We start from the raw sequence: 19,292 nt of genomic DNA, 5'->3' as shown, positions 1-19,292 counted from the left end.
AGAGAATGGTAATCACACCAACGATTAAAAAATTATGATACTCTTATTAGTGTAATAAAAGATGGAAAGATGAAACATAACACTACATTTGAATTTTTGAAGATTGTAATTTTTGGTAAATATTGCATTGAGGAAGACTGTTCCTGAGAAACAGTAGAGGCAAGGAGTATTTTGAAACCCCATGCATATGAAACACATTCTAAAATCCTTTTTTATGTATGCAGTTGTGATGAAAACCTCTTAATCATTTATGCTCATTTATCTTTCAGAAAGTCTATAAACTGGATAACTTCCAATAAAGAGAAATACCATACATAACGAACAAATTAGTTTTTAATGTTATAACAATAATTTCCCATTATATAGAGATTTAAATAACAGCTGATGAGGAGGTTGCCTTTGCTTTCGTTTACTAATACGGTATTGAACAGAGAGAGAGAGAGAGAAGCCGAAATACTCATGAAGCAACAATGTATGAAGCATTTTTGTTCTCTTTTTTTATGGCTATTGTAGTAACTTGTTGCCGAAACGTTGTAGTTAGGTTGTGTTTACAGGTCTTGCTGTTTTGAAGAAACTGTAATCAAAAGCAATTCGTATTCTTTTTGCCCTTCACAAGATTCACATCGTAGAGAGTGTAAGGTACCGTAATTTTCCTTATCATCACATGCCTGCTGAACATATCAGACATTATGGAGTCAACTTATCCTCTAGCGAGAATACTCGAGGACATTGATACTCTGAATAAGCTTCAGAGTTTCTATTGTCACTATACTACATGGCAAAAATTCAAGCTCTTTCCATAAAGCTGATGTCAGTAAAATACTGTATTGCAGCATGTTATTAATGTTTATTCTTTTTTTTTTTAATATCACAGTACAACACTTTTTTCTAGCGATTTAGACTGTGAATTTCATTCGAGTTTAGTGGACATTTAGATTTAGTGGACAGGCCTTACCCCCCATACAGTACGCTAAATCGGAATTTTACTATACCAGAAGAAATGTTTACAGGATCGCATTTTTAATCGTAGTTTATACATAGTAATAAAAAGCAAATTACGAAAACTTATTTTAGTAAGCTTATCACGTTTTAACCAAAAATAAAAGGCAGTACTGGAAAGTCTGTCACTAAAACCATATAAAAATTACATAAAGTGTAATCCATTCAACGTTATCTAAGTTTTTTCCCTATATTGTATTTTAAGTAAGAAAAAAAAATAATGGTATGTCAAATCCATATTTACAATTGAGTCATTTCAATAAATAAAAATTTTAATAGATTTAATTTTTATTTTAGTATTTTTAACAGTAAATAAAAACGTTCGCAATGTAGGCCTGCGTCGAAAAATAGTAAAATTTAAATACAATGCTGCTGAAATTTATTACATTTACAACCAGAAATCCGAGATCGTATGAGTTATTATGTGAGCAGTGATGCGGACCATGAACGCACTTTCGATATACGTCCTTTGATTTCGCACTTCAGACAAGCTTTCTTGCCAGCTTTGTACCTGTAAGAACATCAGCCTATTACGGACATGTGACAAAGTTCAGTGCACATAATATCATGCAGCATTATGGAAAAAATTAACTTATGTGCTGATATACACAATTTGATCTCTGCAAAAAGGGCCGAGAAGCTATTATATGCTGATATAGAATTTATAGATAATAATATAGCCTTTATAGATGATCTGGAAGGTACCCATAAGATTTTGAGATTCTAGACTATACAAAACATGGTATAGTAACATGGTAACATGGTTTGTAACATGGTTCGCCGTTATCTCAGGCAGACACTGCCAGAGAACATCCGTAGACTTGATGTACGAAGAGGAAAAAATTTTAGTCTGGTCATAGGGAAGTTTAAACAGGGAAAAGATGGTTTGCTGGCTATCGCATGTGCTCTGATATATATATATATATATATATATATAGAAGAAAAAAAGGAAATTATAGATGGCACTTGAACAAAACGTGGAGACTGTTCTTAATTCTATTTAGATTGATGCTACTGTCTGCTGTTTATCAGTAAATTCACAATCAGAGAACAGAATTAATGCAGTCGCTGAAACACAGAAAGCAAGTTAAACTTAGTAAGGGATGTTTTATGTGTTTCGTTGCATTTTAAAATGAGTGATTTTACTGGGCATAAAATTTGCCTATGGTGAAGTGTAATAAGAACCGACGATTTGTTAACAACTGCTTTTGGAGAATATGCTAAGTACCATTTTTCAGGATTCACAAAGTTAAAAGAGAGCCGCTTGTCTGTCGAAGATGATCCATTCCCTTGGCTACTCTTCAACTTCAAAAACCAGAGTCCATCGCACGAGTTCTGGATCGGTGTTTAACAATCCGCGAAGTTGCGAGTGAAATTGGTATTGCTTATGGTACATGCCACTAAATTTTAATACAAGATTTGGGATTGTGACGCGTTTCGGCGAAGTTTGTGCCTAGCATCCCTACTGATCACAAGCGAGCGGAGAGTTCTCGCAGTCTGGGACCTTCGTCAGCGTGCTGCTGCGGATCCACACTTTGTTTCTTCCATCATTACTGGTGACGAATCATGGATGCGTAGCAATGACTCGGAAGCAGAGGGCCAATTCTTTCAAAGAATTGGTCGGTCTCCGGCGAGGCTTGCACTTTTTTTTTTTTTTTTCAACCCTCCCAGATTATCGATTTTAGTTTCAGCGAAACAGACAGACGGGCGGAGTCGGACCACAGAATACACATAACTTACAACATGCCGATGTCTTCTAGCCTTAATCGCTTTGGCGTAAATTAAAAACAACAAAAAAATATATAAAATTAAATAACTCGGGCCTGAATGCATTTAACGTGGAATCAAGGTTGGATTTCAGTCTGGTATTGATAATTTATTTGATTTCACTCTCGGGCTCGCGTTGGATTCGGCCAAACAGTCGGGAGACCAGGTAGGATAAAATTGGAAAATCTTGGCCCATGAGGACCTCTAGTGATTCCAGTTCCTCCCGAAATAAATTTTTCCGACCAGCACACATTAAAAATTAGATTAAAAGTATTGCTTAATAAAAAAAAATCCAAAGGCTAGGAGAAGGATTGCTTAGGCGCTTGCTTACCTCCCTCCTCCTTCGGTGATTTGGAAATTAAAACTCTCCTTCGGTGAGATGGGTCTGCTTTCCATATGGGTAGTGGAAAACTATACAATTTTGATAGTCATCGGCATTGTGAGGAATGAAAAGGTTATGCTGAATACGAAAATCATTAAATGCACAAGTAAAGCTGTAATTGGAAATTATAGCTTACAGTTTATAATATTAATTGTTAATATTAATTTAATTTTAATATTAAGTTAATATTAATATTGAATTAATATTTGATATTAATTGCTAAATGTTTATTTGGATAGTTTTACTTACAAGCATTTAAAATGATCATAATCCTAATATGAATAGAGAACTTGTTTTGACAGCAGTTGTTTTTAGAAATGGGCCTGCTTCGTCTCTTTGATCATTCAGTGTTGCCAGATTTTCTAAGAATTCTGTTCAGGCGTTAGAATTTTGTGTTAGTAACGACAACATCCAAATGGTAGGACGAGATTTTTGTAAGGTAAGTTGAGAAAATTTAATATCTAAGGCGTTACAGCTTAAATGAACATGGCGGGTTGGAAGTTATAGTGGGCCGTCTCAGGAATGTTGGCAGAACATACGTTCATGCTTAGAGGGTGCACATAGTACATTCAAAAAGTTCTCGATCGCACGGTTGCATTTAAATGAATTGCTTTACGGCCGTAAGGTTTCGTGGGGCGTTGACGTTGATCTCGGTGCTCACGCAAGCCAAACGAGAACTGACTCGACCACTTCACTCGTGTGCTCGGAGCAATATGACCTTAGTTGCTAATGCTCCTAAAAACCAAATAACAACAACAACAACAACAACAACAACAACTCGTGTGTTACAGCTAATTTATTGCGGAATGTCGCAGTTTGACACTACTTCTTGAAGCTTGCTAACATCAAGTTCTTGATGTTAGCAAGCTAAAAGAAGTTAGAAAAGTGGTCGCTGGGGATGAGCGTTGGGTGTTCGTGTACAACCCGCAGACCAAGGTATACTCATCCGAACGGTAAACAAAAATGTCCCCACGGCCCAAGTAGTTTCGCCAAAAAAAAAAAAAAGCCAATTTCAAAGTCATGCTGATCGTTTTTTTTTTTTTTTTATTTTGTTTTTTTTCAATGATGAGGGCATAGCGTGCACCACGAATTTGTGAATAGGAGGAGAAGCATTACTGCTGCTTACTACGTTAAGGTTCGACACGTTTGAGTGAGAATGTGAGGCGAAGACGACCTCCAAAACGGAAGGATGGCTGCATCCAGCACCGTGACAATGCGTCCAGTCTCACGGCGATGGCAATTCAGCAGTTCTTGGCTGAATTGCCAAGAACTGAAATGCTAAAAAAATTAGTCACGAAGCAGCCACCCTACTCCCCGACTGACTTCTGGCTGTCCTAAACTGAAAATGGTGCTTCGGGATCGTCGTTTTGCTGCAGTAGATGATCATCAAAGAAAATATTGAAGCAGGCCTACGCGCGCCAAACCCCCCCCCCCCAACTTTTAAAGAATGTTGCAAAGTTTGGGAAGACCATTGGAACAAGTTTGTGTGTGTGTGTGTGCGTTCGCGCAGAAGGAAGATACTTTGAAGGTGATTAGGTTAGTAAGCCCAACTATTCACTGAATAAACTTTTATAGCAAAATTCTGGGATATTTTTGAATGTATATATGCCGACCGGGCTAGCCGAGTGGGTAAAGTACCTGCTTGGCAACCCAAAGGTCGCGGGTTCGATTCGCGCCTCGGGCTTGGATCAAAGTACTGCAAAAACCTTGGGAGGTGCAATATGGCCACAGAAGCCGATGCGCCAACAACTACCAAATCAAAAAAAAAAAAAAAAAAATGTATATATACATAGTTACCAACACTGTCTCTGTACTCGTTAATCCGATATTCATTAATCTATTTGTGTGAAAGAATAGCAATAAAAAAGATGCTTCAGTAATTAGTAGAGACGTTTCGCTTAAGCACTACTTGGCGAAGATTTTTAAGAACGGATTGAAAACCAGAGTCTTGCCCCCTTACGGTTGGTGAGGAAATGATCCAAGGGAGGCGAGAAGGCCTCCCAAAATACACATTTTTCTTTACTTGCTTCAGACTGATTTAATGGGCAAAATTGTACCTTTAAACAACAGTCTTTTCGGAATTCAGTATCCTGATCATGCATTTCATTTACAAATTTTGAAACTAGTATATGGGAAGAGATGGTAGAGCAAATTGAAAGGGGGTGACTCTACAAAACGGTTAAGAAACTCTACTTAAAAACAACGGATCTCAAATTTTTTCTGGACAATCCTTCAGACACTAATTTCCGTAGCTGTATGTTCCCATTGTAACACTGCATAACTTTTTAAAGGAAACCTTTCAATAATCTCGAAGATGGGTAATATTCACTGGACACGCCGAACACTACTGAGCCCACTCATTATGGGCCTCTAAGGATCCATATAGATCAGAAATAAAAATGTTTCATAAGACAAGAAAACATTAAGTTTTACATGCTATTTTGACCTGCTGTTTTTCGCATTCAATTAATATTCTTTTAATAAATCTAATCTTAATTCAGAAAACATTTCACATGCTTTACAAAACTCAACTCTTATTCTGCTTGGTTTAACCAAAGAAATGTGAAAAATAAAAAAAAACTAGAAACTTACTCTCCTGACGAATGTGCGCCTCTGCATGGTAGAATGTCATTCTACTTAAAAATCAATTAAACCAAAAAAAAGAAAAAAAAAAAAAAAAAAGAAGTCAGGCGCTCGAACGAAGAGTTTTCGATTTCCCGTCCTCATGCTGAATGTAGCTAAACTTACCCCTCCCAATGAAGGCTACATTCATTCTAATTGTGATCTTTCTGAGAGAAGTAAGTTTGTTTCTGGTTCTTAGCTTTTAATCCTTCACATTTCTTGCATTAAACCAAGCGGAATAAAAGGTGAATTAGAAGCTTGTAATTCATTTTAAGCTTTGGCTGACTTAAGATAATTGTCACAAAACTTAAGCTCATAGCTAAAAAAAAAAAAATTGTATATAATATTAATTTAATTAAGTAATTCATCTACACCCTACTCTCATCTTTTCCGGTAACTTCAGTATCCAAGCTGGATTCCTTCTTAATGGTAGAGAGTTGTTGTTTGTTGTTACTGGGTTTTATCAGCATCAGCGACTAAGGCCATGTTGCTCCGTGTATATTGTCTGTAAATTGAATGTGTTCTGAGGTCGATTTTCTGTTTGCTGGACGAAAAACCCGAGTTTACGGGAGAAAAAACCATGTTACCCTCCTGTGAGACTGACTAACTCAACCACGTTGTGAAAAAGACCCATAAAAATTCCTCCCGTCATCGACGGGAGGAATTTTTATGGGTCTTTTTCAAAACGTGCCCTGCCAAAATACTCGGGTATTTTGGCAGGATTGCCGTCCTGTGGGAAGGACGGCGATCCTACTGACCATGCTACCTACGAGAGCTGGTAAAGGGTTTGTTGTTGTTGGCTAGATTACAACGACAAACTCAACAACAACAAAAAAAAAACTGTCATGGGCCCGTGTTTGCTTGTTTGCGGTATAAAAAAAAGAAAAAAAAATGAAAATATCCTCTAAAAGACGTTATACCTCTGTCTTGAGACTGGTTAGCTTGGCCTCGAATGGAAAGACCATCAGTAGGTTCTCCGTTCTGTAACTGGAATCGAACTCGGACCTTTTCAAATGAGTGTGAATTGTGCAGCTGTTATTCTACCCTGAAGCCGTTTTTATGGTAATTCAACACGAGAGATTATTTAAACCTTAGTATTTTACTGGGGTTAAGGGTTGAGAGAATAGAAGATAGTTCTTTAATTTGGCACCAACTTTATTCAGGTTGAAAATTTCGGAAATATATGAAAAGGATGGAACTAATTAATTAACCAGTAATTAATTAAATCTAATCAATTTTATTAAATGCTGTTTATTAAAAAATACCAATAGTATGAACGAACCTGATATTTCAAGTCATATACATCTTTTATCCAGATTGGTTGGAAGATTGCTAACCTTCACTGTGGGAGTGAAAGTTAACAATCTCCCCCTCCTTACCAGCTATATATAAAAAAAAAGTCATTGAGGAAGAAATCTTGATAACGCTAGGGACCTCATACTAGACACAGCCGGTTGTCATCAGTTTTCTAATAGGCCTGTTTCCTAGCATTACAAGAAAATTTGTACTCGTATATGTGTGGTCGTGATAACTAACAAGTATCTTTAGAGTTATGCGATAAAGATTCCTGGAAAGCGTAGCCAAACAGCTTAACTTGGAAATCATTTTCCATAGAATATAATAAGGTTTGGTACGACCTGGATCAGACAATAAGATATTTTTATTTTTACGGATGTACTTGTTCTTATTAATGTTTTACGAGTATGGTCTGGTCAGAATGCATTTATGGGCAGCATAAATGTACCATGAAGGGAGAGATATTTCATTCCGATAGTCTTGGAATGTGCCACATGTTCAGAAAACCCCCATCTCTTCCATCATGCAGTATGATGTCTTTTGTGATTATGATGGGCGTCATGGCGAGATCCATTCTTCCTTACATTTCGAGGGTATAGCTCTAAAACGGTGTTCGCAGGTTGGCCACTAGATGGTCCACCAGATCGAACTTATTGGTAACTCTCTAGGAGCCATCCGGATCAGCTAGTATATAATCTCGTTGCGTCTACCCTGCCAGATGTGCGTATGCTCGGGACATTATCGCGGCCACTTTAAGGAGCTCTGTATATTCTTACTGTGTACACCATACATGGCCCACCTTTCCTCAATACTGAATACATCATGAATAGTCAAACTAATAGAATAAACTTATCTGAGAAAAGATCTAAACCTCGCAAACACTTCCTTGTTCAGTTCACAAATAGACATGGTCTCGGTCCCAATTTCAGTGATGTTCATTTCCACTCACAGTGTGCCAAGTCACACTTAATTTTTTCGGACAGAATCTCAATTATTGGTTTTTTTAACCGCTTCTCATCTCAGATCTAATTATTCGTTGTGCGAGTCCTTTCGCTTCAAAGTTGGTACTTGTGAATATGTCTACCCTGATATTCCTCGTTAAAGACTTAGTACTGTAATTCGGAATCTCATCTTTTCGATCTTCTTTGGCATAAAATCTCTCTACCCCATCCTGTCAAATTCAACAGTTGCTTCTATCGATCACCCGATTCCACTAATCATTTGAACTCTTTGACTTCCTTTCTTTGAAATTCGACTTTCTTCCAGTCCAAGTTTCCTAACAGTGACGTAATTTTCCTTATAAATTTTAATGTTCATAACTCCAGCTGCCTTCAGTTTTCAGATTTTACATGGACCCAGGTAAGTAAGATGCTGGGGCTTTTGCAGTTACCAATGACCTCGCATAGATTTTCATTTACTTACCAGAATACCACAAAATCCTAACCTCAAGCCAACACTCAATCTTTTTTTCTCACAAACACCTCTTCCAAGTGCATGGTCGAAGTGAGTATTCCTCAAGAGACCACCTCACATCACAACTTAACGATGGTCTCTTCTCCAATGGAGCTCCTCTCTCGTGAACATTATTAGCCTCGTGTTTGTTTGGCATTACAAGAATGTGGAAAGAGATGATCCTGCGAGATTTCTATACCGTACTTCTTTTCCCTGGTTGGATTACCGTTTTAAATCTTCCCATGTCAATGTTTTCGCAAATCGTGTCAGTGAAATTATTCTTGTGTGGACGCAGGCTACGCTGGATCCCCAGACAACAGCTTAAATTTTTTTTACTAATCTAAAAGTATTAATTATTTATATTTGTTTTTATTTTATTAGTTATTATTTTTTTTATTTATTTATTTTGTTTATTATTTTTTATTTCTTTATTATTATTTTTTTCTCATTTTCTCTTCGCGCTCTGCACTAGCGTACTTTTCCCCCCTCATTCCTAACCCCCCGCTTTCCACTAGTGTAGCTTTTCTCTGTCTCTCTCTCTCTCTCTCTCTTTCTTTTTTTTTTAATTACACTATGAGATTTTTTTTTCTTCCTCTCTTCCTCTGGAATGGGCTCCCCAGAGGAACCTGGCTCACCTTTTGACAACATCAGGTGAGTCAGAGTCTCTTTTCAGACGGTACGTGTTTTACTGGGACTGGCCCACCTTCCCATGGTGTGGACGAGTACCCCGAATCATCTGTCCAGGTGACTGATGCTTCTAGGTAGCCAAGAGGCCAGACCAGAACAGAACAGCAGAACACACACATAATACACACAAACCTACGCCACACACATATCTGGCCCATTTGTAGTGATACTGTTCTTTACAGAGAGACGAGACGGAGTTGAACAGACGTTCTAGGAGCCGCCCTTTACAAAAACACATGTCCACATATTCTTGTAGGCCTCAGTACATTTGTTGTTGATCCTATCCTGTAGTTATTTAACAAGATCCTTAATCAAAATTTTTTCCCTCCTATGTGGCATGTCTATCTAGTAAGACCGCTACCGAAAACACGTTGTGCTTCTCAGCCCAGTCACTTCCGTCCAATTTCCTCTGCATCATGCCTATTAAAGCTCTTTGAGAAATATCTTCTAAGAACATTAACCATCCAAATTATGCCACAACAGCTACCGCAGATCCACTATGCTACCCGGTCAAGATCCACTGCTACAAATCTAGTCACCACCATTACCAAGATCCTCGTTCGGAAATCACCGTTACGTATATCGACGTCCAGGCAGCATTTGATTCCGTATCCGTTCACGCATTGGCAAAGCTACTACGTGAGTATTATTACCTCATTGGTGGAGACGTGCTCTGGTTTATTCAGACAATGCTGGAGAACAGGACCATTATTGTTCGCGATGGCAATCTGCGCTATACCAGGACTATTACAGCTGGAGTCCCACAAGGCGGAGTCCTGTCCGGAATCTTGTTCTCTTGCCATTTGTGACAGGCCGAACTGACATCCTCACCTTTGCCGATGACATAAAACTGTTTACTCCCATCAGCCCTGGAGACATTGCTGAATACATCAATACCTTAATCCTTCATAAAATCCGGAATCTTGAGGCCTTCCTCTTCGGTTTCGGACTTCAAATCAATCCTGAGAAGTCAAAACAGTTGACTTTCTCAAACGGAGCCCAACAATAGTACAACCCATTTTAAGAGGATGCGCAATTTCTGCCGTCCGATAACATACAGATCTGGGCGTTATTTTTGATCAAAAGCTCTCCTTTCTACCACACATAGACCACTTGCAAATAAAGTTCTGTGGACTCCGTTGGATGATTAAACAACAACTAATGCACGTCCATGACCAGGCTGTTGGGTGCAGATATATTAAGACATGTGTTTATCCGGTCATACTCTGTGGCGCCGAAGTCTGGACTTCAACTGCTACGACCCATCTTAGACGGATTTTCGCGGGGGAATTCTGGCTACTGAAGTGGGCCATATGGAAATTTCGGCTTCCCCCTACACCAAGGACCACCCAGATGGCGGCAACTCTGAACATCAGACATCTTCCGGCCATCATTCACGAGAGAAGATTCGTCTTTGCCATCAAAATGATGGTCCTCATTATTTCAGTACCAGATTTCTGGGCTAACTGCGGATGAAGGATCCCGGTCCCAAGTGTTAGGGCTAATCCAATCCTACAGGCCATTCCAAACCGGTTAAAGCTTTTGATCGATTCCTACCCGTGCAAATGCTGCAAGACATACAATCCTTGGACGGCGACTTCTACAAATTCGCAGTCGACAAGGAATATAGGCAGAAAGTACTCGGTCGACTTCCTTCCCAGGACCACGTCAGAGGACATTAGAACCTGCTCCTGGAGACCTATTCATTACTGCCTTGAATCTATCATCCTAGTGTTCAAACCTTTCAGGAGTCATAATGCTTTTTTTTTTTTTTAATGTTGTGTGATTTCTTTTATGTAAACCCCTGGCTTGCAGCCGTGAAGGGAGTTGTATACAGCAATGTGCTTTCTGTATATAATAAACAGTTCTTCTTCTTCTTATATTGGATTATTCTGATAGTTCTATTGATAGTTCTATTGCCACCTCAGCTAAAGATAAAGCCGACCTGCTAGCATTATACTTTTCTGCTAACTCTTGTATCAATGATATTGGTACACCACCTTCTACCATTTCCAGTGCACTCCACTGAATGCCTCCTGAGGTCTTCCGTCCAAAGGATGTCAGAAGAATTTTGAACAGCCGTAATTATCAACCCATCCTCACTTACTTCTATTCTTTCTAACGTAATAGAGAAATCCATTAACCTCCAACTCCTAAACTATCTTGAAACTTTCCATGTGATGAGTGATAGCCAATATGGAACCTTTTAATGTTGATCCACTAGTGATATATTGGCTTATGTTACCCCTCTATGGATAAATTCAATGGGAAAGTTTGGTGAAACTCAAGCAGTTTCTTTTGACATTTTCAAGGCTTTGATCTTGTTTGGCGTAAAGGTCTTCTAAATAAGTTTCCGTCTTATGGACTACGAACTGTTTTTTTTTTTTTTTTTTTTTTAATTGAATATCCAATTGACTCTGACTGCTCACTGCCAGCAGCGGTAGATAGACGACTCTCTGTATTCTAACTCTCCACTAATGCTGGTGTTCCCCAAGGTTCAGTTCGTTCTCCCACTCTTTTTCGTCTTGTGTATATTAATGACCGTCTGCGCAGTAGCACAGTGGTATCGTCACCGTTCCTCCCTACACCGGGTGGAAAAGACCCGGGTTCGAATCCCGTCGATGACGCGAGGAACTTTGTAATGGGCTTTTTTCACTCGGAGTGGCTGAGATAGTCGGTCTCAAGCGTAGATAGCAAGGTTTTCTCCCCAGAAACAGGTTTTTTTCGTCCAGCAAAACAGGCAATTCGACCATAAAACACACACAATTTACAGACATAATACGTATACGGGTATATGTAAGAAATTACGGGTGGCCCTAATATAATAATTTGAATTTGTATATTAATGACCTTTATCCATGTACTGAAAATCCTATCCGTAATTTTGCCGATAATAGATAGCACGTTGCATTCCACATTCCTGCTAGGTTTGAGAAACTTAGCCCCGCACAAACAGCTACAACTCCTCAAATTACACTATCAATTCCTTAAATGCCGATATCCAGGTAATTCTCCAGTGGGGGCAAAAAAAGCTTAATTTCAAACCTTCTAAACCTTCTATCTCGCAAAAAGGAATCTTCTGATCATATGCTTACCTTGGACGACACTCAGATTTGTAGATAATATCATCTCTATTAGGGATGCTCCGACTTCTAAACTCTCTTGGTATAAGTATATCACAAATACACTACCTACCATTAATATTCGGACACCCTTCCATGGATGGAGAAACAGATCCTATACATGCAACACGTTATCTAGCAGGGATAAGGAGATGATTATGCCCTTGTATAAGGCAATGGTCAGGACACACCTTGAGTACTGTATATAGGTCTGGAGGCCTCATTTTAAGAAAGATGTATAGTTGTTGGAACGAGTGTAGAGAAGGGCAACAAGATTAGTGAATGGAACAAAGGGTTGCTCTTACGAAGAAAGGCTTAAGTTTTGCAAAGTACATTGTCTGGAGACTAGACACCTGCGAGGTGATCTGATTGAGATGTATAAAGCATAGAATGGTTTGAGCATGCTCAATGCTGATGGGATTCTTCCTCTTGCTCAGAATAATCACCTGAGAGGGCATAAATTCAAATTGAGGAAAGGCAGATGTAGGATAGATGTGCGGAAGTTTGCCTTTAGCCAGCGGGTAGTTGGTTGGTAGAACAGACTTTCATACTTTGTTGTGGAAGTTGATAGCCTAAATAAATTTAAAGCTGGGCTGGACAGGTATTTGGAACGAACGGAGGGGTGAAATGGGAGATTTTTTTTTTTGTTTTTTTTTTGGCTGATGCTGCATAAGCTTGCTTTCTTGCATCATGTGCCTCTACTAATGCTAACGTCACAGACCCTGCTATAAAGATGCACACTGGGCTTCGAACAGGCAATTGCAAAAAGTGGTCATTTAAGATGACACATTCAACAGAATTACCTCAACAGTTCAACAGAATTGAACACCTCAACAAATGCTAGACGCCGATTAATATGGTGTAAAGAGCGCGAATCCTGGACTGTAGAGCAGTGGAAAACGGTCCTGTGGACAGACGAGTCGAGGTTCGCACTGTACCACTCTGATGGCTGTTCCTGGGTGTGGCCAGTGCCAAGGAAACAGCCTTCCTGATTGTATCCTCCCAACAGTGAAGTTTGGTGGAAGCAGTGTCATGGTATGGGGCTCTTTTCATGATTTGGCTTGGGTCCATTAGTCGTTATCGACAAAACCATGAATTCTGTGCAATACCAGGACATCCCGGACAATTATGCACTTTAAACTTTATGGCAATACTTCGGGGAAGGCCCATATCTGTATCAGCAAGACAACCCGCCATGCCATACTGCTCGGGTTGTAACAGAGTGGTTTGTGGACATGGGTGTGGAAAAGTTGGATTGGCCAGCCCAGAGTGCTGATCTGAACCCTGTCGAGCAACTTTGGAATATATTGGATTGTGGGGTACGTGCATGTCGAGATCGCCCAAAGAACAAGGCCGAACTGGTGGCTGCGTTAAAGGCCGAATGGAGGAACATATCACCTGATATTTATAAAAAGCTGGTTGAGAGTATGCCGCGAAGATTGAAGGCTGTCATAAAAGTAAAAGGTTTCAGCACAAAATGTTAAATGACACAATAAAAGCCCTTTTCTGTCCTAAGGCTGGTGTCCGGATATTAATGGTAGAGCAGTGTATATCCTTTGCGTCTAAAAACTGGGGTTTCCTATTTTGTTCTCGGCGTTACTTTTCTGCTGAATAGCTAATCACTGTACATAAATCTGAAATTCCCCCGACCATGGAACATTGTTCAGCCATCTGTTGCGGTGCCCCATAACATTTCTCTCTCAGGCTGCTAGACTCCACTCAGAAGAGGGCAGTTAAGTTAATTTAATTAATGGCCCATCTCTTAAAAGTCTCTTCATTCTCTGTTTAATAGACGCACTGTTTTTACTGCGTGCGTTTTTCTTTAGATACTTCCACGGGCACTGTTCTTCTGAATTGGCTTCTATAATCCCCCCCCCCCTCCACTTTCTCTTCACACGTATTTCCTGAAAATTACATATACAGAAATTCAAGTCGTTAACAAGTATCTTCAACTTGTTCCCGCTACTAAGTGCTATCGGTTCTAATATTTTAGTGTTTGAGATCATAAAACAAAGTAATAATAATAATTATTATCTTCGTGAATTTCGAAATCTTCCTTTCCATTAAAGACTTTTTCGAAAATGGTTAAACTCAGAGGTGGAAATAGTGTTTAAGAACTAGACTAGATGGACATTTCATTTATATAGTTACAGGAAGATAGATCCTACACCCAGTAATATCAGTATACGGGGTCACAGCAGCTCTAGAACTAGGAGGATGGCGTCTGTCCACCTCCAGCTTTCAGCCTTAGTTGTACTAGTTATCTAGTTATATAGCCATGTATAGTTTTGTCTTAATACTGTTCTCAAAGGGTTCTTGCTGTGCTCTTAATTCTGATCTCAATAAAATCCTCTAATTCCGTAATCAAACGATATGGAAAGCAAGTACTTTTATTGAAAATATGTGCTGCAGATGTTGTCTCATAGTACATTCCTGGCTGTGCCACTAGCCGTATCAGAGTGGTCAAGCGAAAGGGCAGAAGCAAACGTGAAATCGTGGTTCCGTCCAACATGACTATAAAATGCGGTAACGTACTTGTATCTCTCTCTATCTTGTGACCTCCTCTGGCCTTCTGTTGTTGCCCCGGAGTATAAACAGAAGGTTTAATGTAATTTAATTTTAATTGTTTTCAACGTAACGTCCTGTAATTCATTACTGCTCTTCTTCATGCCTTCTCGAAAATTGTCAGTTTACATTTCATTTTAAAAAAAAAACAAAGGTATAGTGAATATCTCTGGCATAAGTTCGTTGGCTGTTATAGGATTTTAGGCGCATCAGCAACTGAGGCCATATTGCGCCGAAAAACCGAGTTTTCTGGAGAAAAAACCATGCTACCCTCGCCTGAGACCGGCTAACTCATCCACGTTGTGAAAGACTCATAAAGATTCCTCGCGTCATTCAGGGGAATCGAAACCGCGTCTTTTCCATCCGGTGTGGAGAGGACGGTGATGATACCAACTGTGCTACCCACGCGGGTCCGGCCTAAGTTGGGTGGATTGTTTAGGTCAATGCAATGCAATTCACGACGTGTTCCATAACAGTAGAGTCGGTTCATGCTGTTAGTCGGAGGGAGAGTGTTTTCTCCGTAAATTATTATCCGCACAACATGCAGATTGGCTCGTGAACACTCGCTTGCAGACAATGTACTGTGTATGATAAGGATATATGAACTAGCATATCCTATGAATGAACATACTACAGGATGGCCAAAACAACAACAATTCAGGTCACAATGAGTCTGTTTATTATTTCTGTAAATTTACAAAATTTTCGTAAAATTTACTTACTCAAGAATAACCTTTTATTAAATGAAAAACCAAAGAAAACGTTTGGGAGTGTTCCAGTCATTGATGTGATTGGAGCCTGGGCCTTTTCATGTGGGAGGCAACCAAATAGTCATGAAGTCATATTTTGAGAACAGGATACTGTATTGCCTTTTCCCAGTGGGTATAAGTCGAAAGCATCCTTGAAAGTCGAGTAAATTATGTGAATATACATTTAACAATGACTATAACAGCAAAAAAAAAAAAAAAAAATGCTAATAAAATGATCATATAATGCTAAATACTCAAAAGAGAAAATTACAATTTCTTGGTATTAAGCAACAAAAAAGAAAAATACTCATTTTTGTGCTCTGACACGATCACCATGGGTCAGAAGAGCTTAGAGCTAATCTAATCATTCAATGAGAATGTTATCATTAACCGTATATAGCGGTCAGGTACAGTACGTTGGAGCCGCATTCAACTCAAACAGTACGCTTGCGTCGACCACTCCGCTACCTCACTCCTCAGACCGGACAATAGCAAACTAACGATTCCCTTCTCTCTCTTTTTCGGTACTGTTCAAGAAATAGGTTTGGCCTTCATTTAGTGGCTGCGGAGCATGAAAGCAAGTCACCACTTTCTTAAATCATATGAACCTAATACTGTCCGTTTTCTGTCAGATTAATAAATAAATAAATAAACTTATCTTGACTGATAAAAAAAAAACCTAGACAATCTATTGTGTAATACTCGTCTAAACTGAAATATTAATCATTTTGCGAAACGTATTTAATAATTTGTTTAAGGTCGTATCTGATTAATGTTCTCAGTTATCTGATGTTTTTTTATTAAGATCTTGAGAGTAAAATTCCGAAGCGTTCGCCTGTAGTATAAACTTTCACCGACGTCCACCCGAGACGCCTTCCGTTTCTATGGAAGGCGTCTCGGATGGACGTCGTTTTCCCTAGCTGCAGAGCTATTGTTCCATCTATATGTTGTTACTGGGCGTTGCGTCTCGCTTCCTAAAACTATAGTATAAATAAAGCCCCCCACTTAGTTTTGAAAAACCATTTTCCACCCCTGGTTTTCATATCGGTCCTTGCACATAAATACGCTTTCTTGACCAGCAACGCTTATGAAGATTCCTGTTATTTGTTGAAATAAAATATATATATATATATATATATATATAGTATAAATCATATGCCACCCATATACCATTATTTTCATATTGATTGGTCACCACGAATCTTTAAAAGTTGAAAAACAGAGCCGCACAACAATTAGTTGAGTGTCTTTTGTTTGTAAATCTGAAATCACACCTCGTGATTTCAGATTTACAAACAAGAACATCTGAGAGAAAATATACTCGATCCAGGAGCAAATGAAAAGGGTATTACGGCAAGAATCAAATGGTTGATGTCTCATTGGAGTGCATGTCGAGGTCTAGCAATTAGCGTGTGCTGCCGCAAATGAAGTTTCGTGGCAGCGTACGGGTTCAAACCCGTACGTTGCTATAAAAAATGCACGGTACGTTGTGAACTGTAACTCCGTAAAATTCTGGCCACACATAATATAGATATAGAATCATGATGAATGTGTAACCACTTCCCGCCTCGGCCGTTTCGAGAATAAACTGAAATGTATTTTTATTTACTTATTACATAACTGTAAAAGCATTAAAAGCTGTAAGGTAGAGTTTTTCATTAGCCATAATCACTATAGAGTGTTCGTTAGCGATAACTGGGCGAAGTATTTAGAGAAAATTCAGCTGTTCCAAGACAGTTCAGGCATATTCGAACAGTACTTTTCACTTTCTGATTGTCGAAATCCTTGGTTTACGGCGATAAATAACGGGTAACTTTTCCAAACACTATCACTATTTTCTCACATTTGTTTCTGATTATTAATAATGCACACTGTTCAATGTATAGCTTTGAACTTGAGAAAATAAACTTAATGTATGTAGTTTTTCATCGGTAAACACGAATAAGGCTATATTTAAAATTAAATTAAGTTAAATTTTCTGTTTATACTCCGGGACGAGCAAACGATCACAGGAGTTCACAAGATAGACAGAATACAAGAAACAGTACTATATTCAGCAGTCACGGGTTTGAACTCCGGTCACTCAAGGCACGTGTACTTATGCACCCGCGCGCCTGACCACTAGGCTACGGCGGCCCTCTTTGCGTATCCTGGAGGAATATGTTACGAGTTTTCAACATCACTTGCTTTCTACTTTTTTTTTTTTTTTTTTGTTATTATTGTCATTTGTTTTGTTATGTATCAGAATGAAGTTGCAGTCAGGTTGCAGAAAATTTTCGAGGAACTGTTTGTACACACAAAAGTAACTATAAAATAAACATGGCTTACTTACGATTTCTTTCTTCCTCCTTTCTTCCCTCGATTCCAACTTCTTCGTTAACTCAGCTTTGAAGCCTCCTTCAGGCGCTCGTGCCGGATCGTCTTGTGCCAGTAAGTCCATCAGGTATGCAATGTAACTTGTGGCCAGTCGAAGAGTCTTGATTTTTGAGAGTTTTGTGTCGGCCGGTACGTTCGGGATACAGTCCCGTAATTCTGCGAAGGCGTTGTTGATAGACTGAGTTCTCCGTCTCTCTTTCTTGTTCGCCGTCACTCTCCGCTTTACAACACGTTCGCCCCTGATAATCCCCGGAGGCATTTCACAGATTCCGTAGTCCATACTGGGGACATGGTTCACTGGAGTAGAGACGATATGTAGCGGAGGGGGCGGAGGTTGTCCGGGGCTCGGGGCAAATGGTGGAGGACTGTATTCGGTGCTAGCGGGAGACATGTCTGGACTTTGACTCCCGCTGAACGACCAGGTGGAAAAGTACGAAGGATCTGCTGTTGGCGCGTGAGGTTCAAAACGAGTGGCGTAATAGGTGGGATATAGAGTGTCCGGTGTGTGAGACGCGGGGAAGGGCTGTGAGTAGCCGCCCACGAGACTCATGATACCCTGGCAGGAACCACTTAGCACTGTCTTAATACAAACCAGAAGCAGTTAGTCCGTCGGACGCACGTGCGCCGTCTCTGGTTTCCGTTCGGAGGATTTTCGAGTACGGGCAAGTGGAAAACCGAAACTGCTTTGATCGGTGTGGTGGTGATGGCCGTCTCTGCGTTTCCAACAAAAAGTAATGACTCTTTTAATAGCATCCAATGGAGTCACACACCTCTCTTCCAGCAGAAGTAGGAGGCGGAGGAATGAAGCTGTCGCCTGCGTGTTGCCAAGGGAACCCGGAACCCGGATGTTGCTGACGGAGACAGATAAGAGAAGTGGCACGCGGTATTGCAAGGTGGCTACTCAAGCAGCTCCGCCTTCGCTACGAGCTCCTCCCTCGGTTATACCAAATCTGACTTCATACTGACAAGCGCAAAAGCGGAAACGGAATGCGACGGTGTTTTACACCTGATCAGCAAGCACCCCCTCTTGATACTATTACTTGCTGTATTTCGGTGAGAACAGAGTACTTTTTTTCTCTTCTCCCATCGCCTGTCAGAATTTTTCTTTTGTAGGCAAGCATATCAATAACTGAAGAATTTATACCTCCCGAATAAGCACATAATATGTTCTGTGGTCTAAGAAGTCACATGCTTGAAAATACAAACATAGTGAATGCTGTGAAACGTAAACTATTGCTGCAATTAAATTAAATCTGTGAGTAAAAAGAGATCCTC

At 39.6% G+C, this 19,292-nt stretch overlaps 1 protein-coding gene across 1 annotated transcript in view; it reads right to left on the bottom strand.

Annotated features, from left to right (window-relative positions):
• The window catches only part of LOC150085614 (heart- and neural crest derivatives-expressed protein 2-like), a 107,634-nt gene extending 89,109 nt beyond the window's left edge, over positions 1–18,525 (bottom strand). The window contains exon 1 of the mRNA XM_090373393.1: positions 17,974–18,525. Coding sequence (XP_090229519.1) covers positions 17,974–18,408 — 435 coding nt within the window. The 5' untranslated portion in view covers positions 18,409–18,525. The remainder of the gene's footprint in view (positions 1–17,973) is intronic.
• Between the last annotated feature and the right edge of the window lie 767 nt (positions 18,526–19,292).

Source organism: Mastigoproctus giganteus, chromosome 5, assembly GCF_048544385.1.
Source record: "Mastigoproctus giganteus isolate SK-2022 chromosome 5, ASM4854438v1, whole genome shotgun sequence".
Taxonomy (NCBI): domain Eukaryota; kingdom Metazoa; phylum Arthropoda; class Arachnida; order Uropygi; family Thelyphonidae; genus Mastigoproctus; species Mastigoproctus giganteus.
This window is presented reverse-complemented; position numbering and strand designations above follow the sequence as displayed.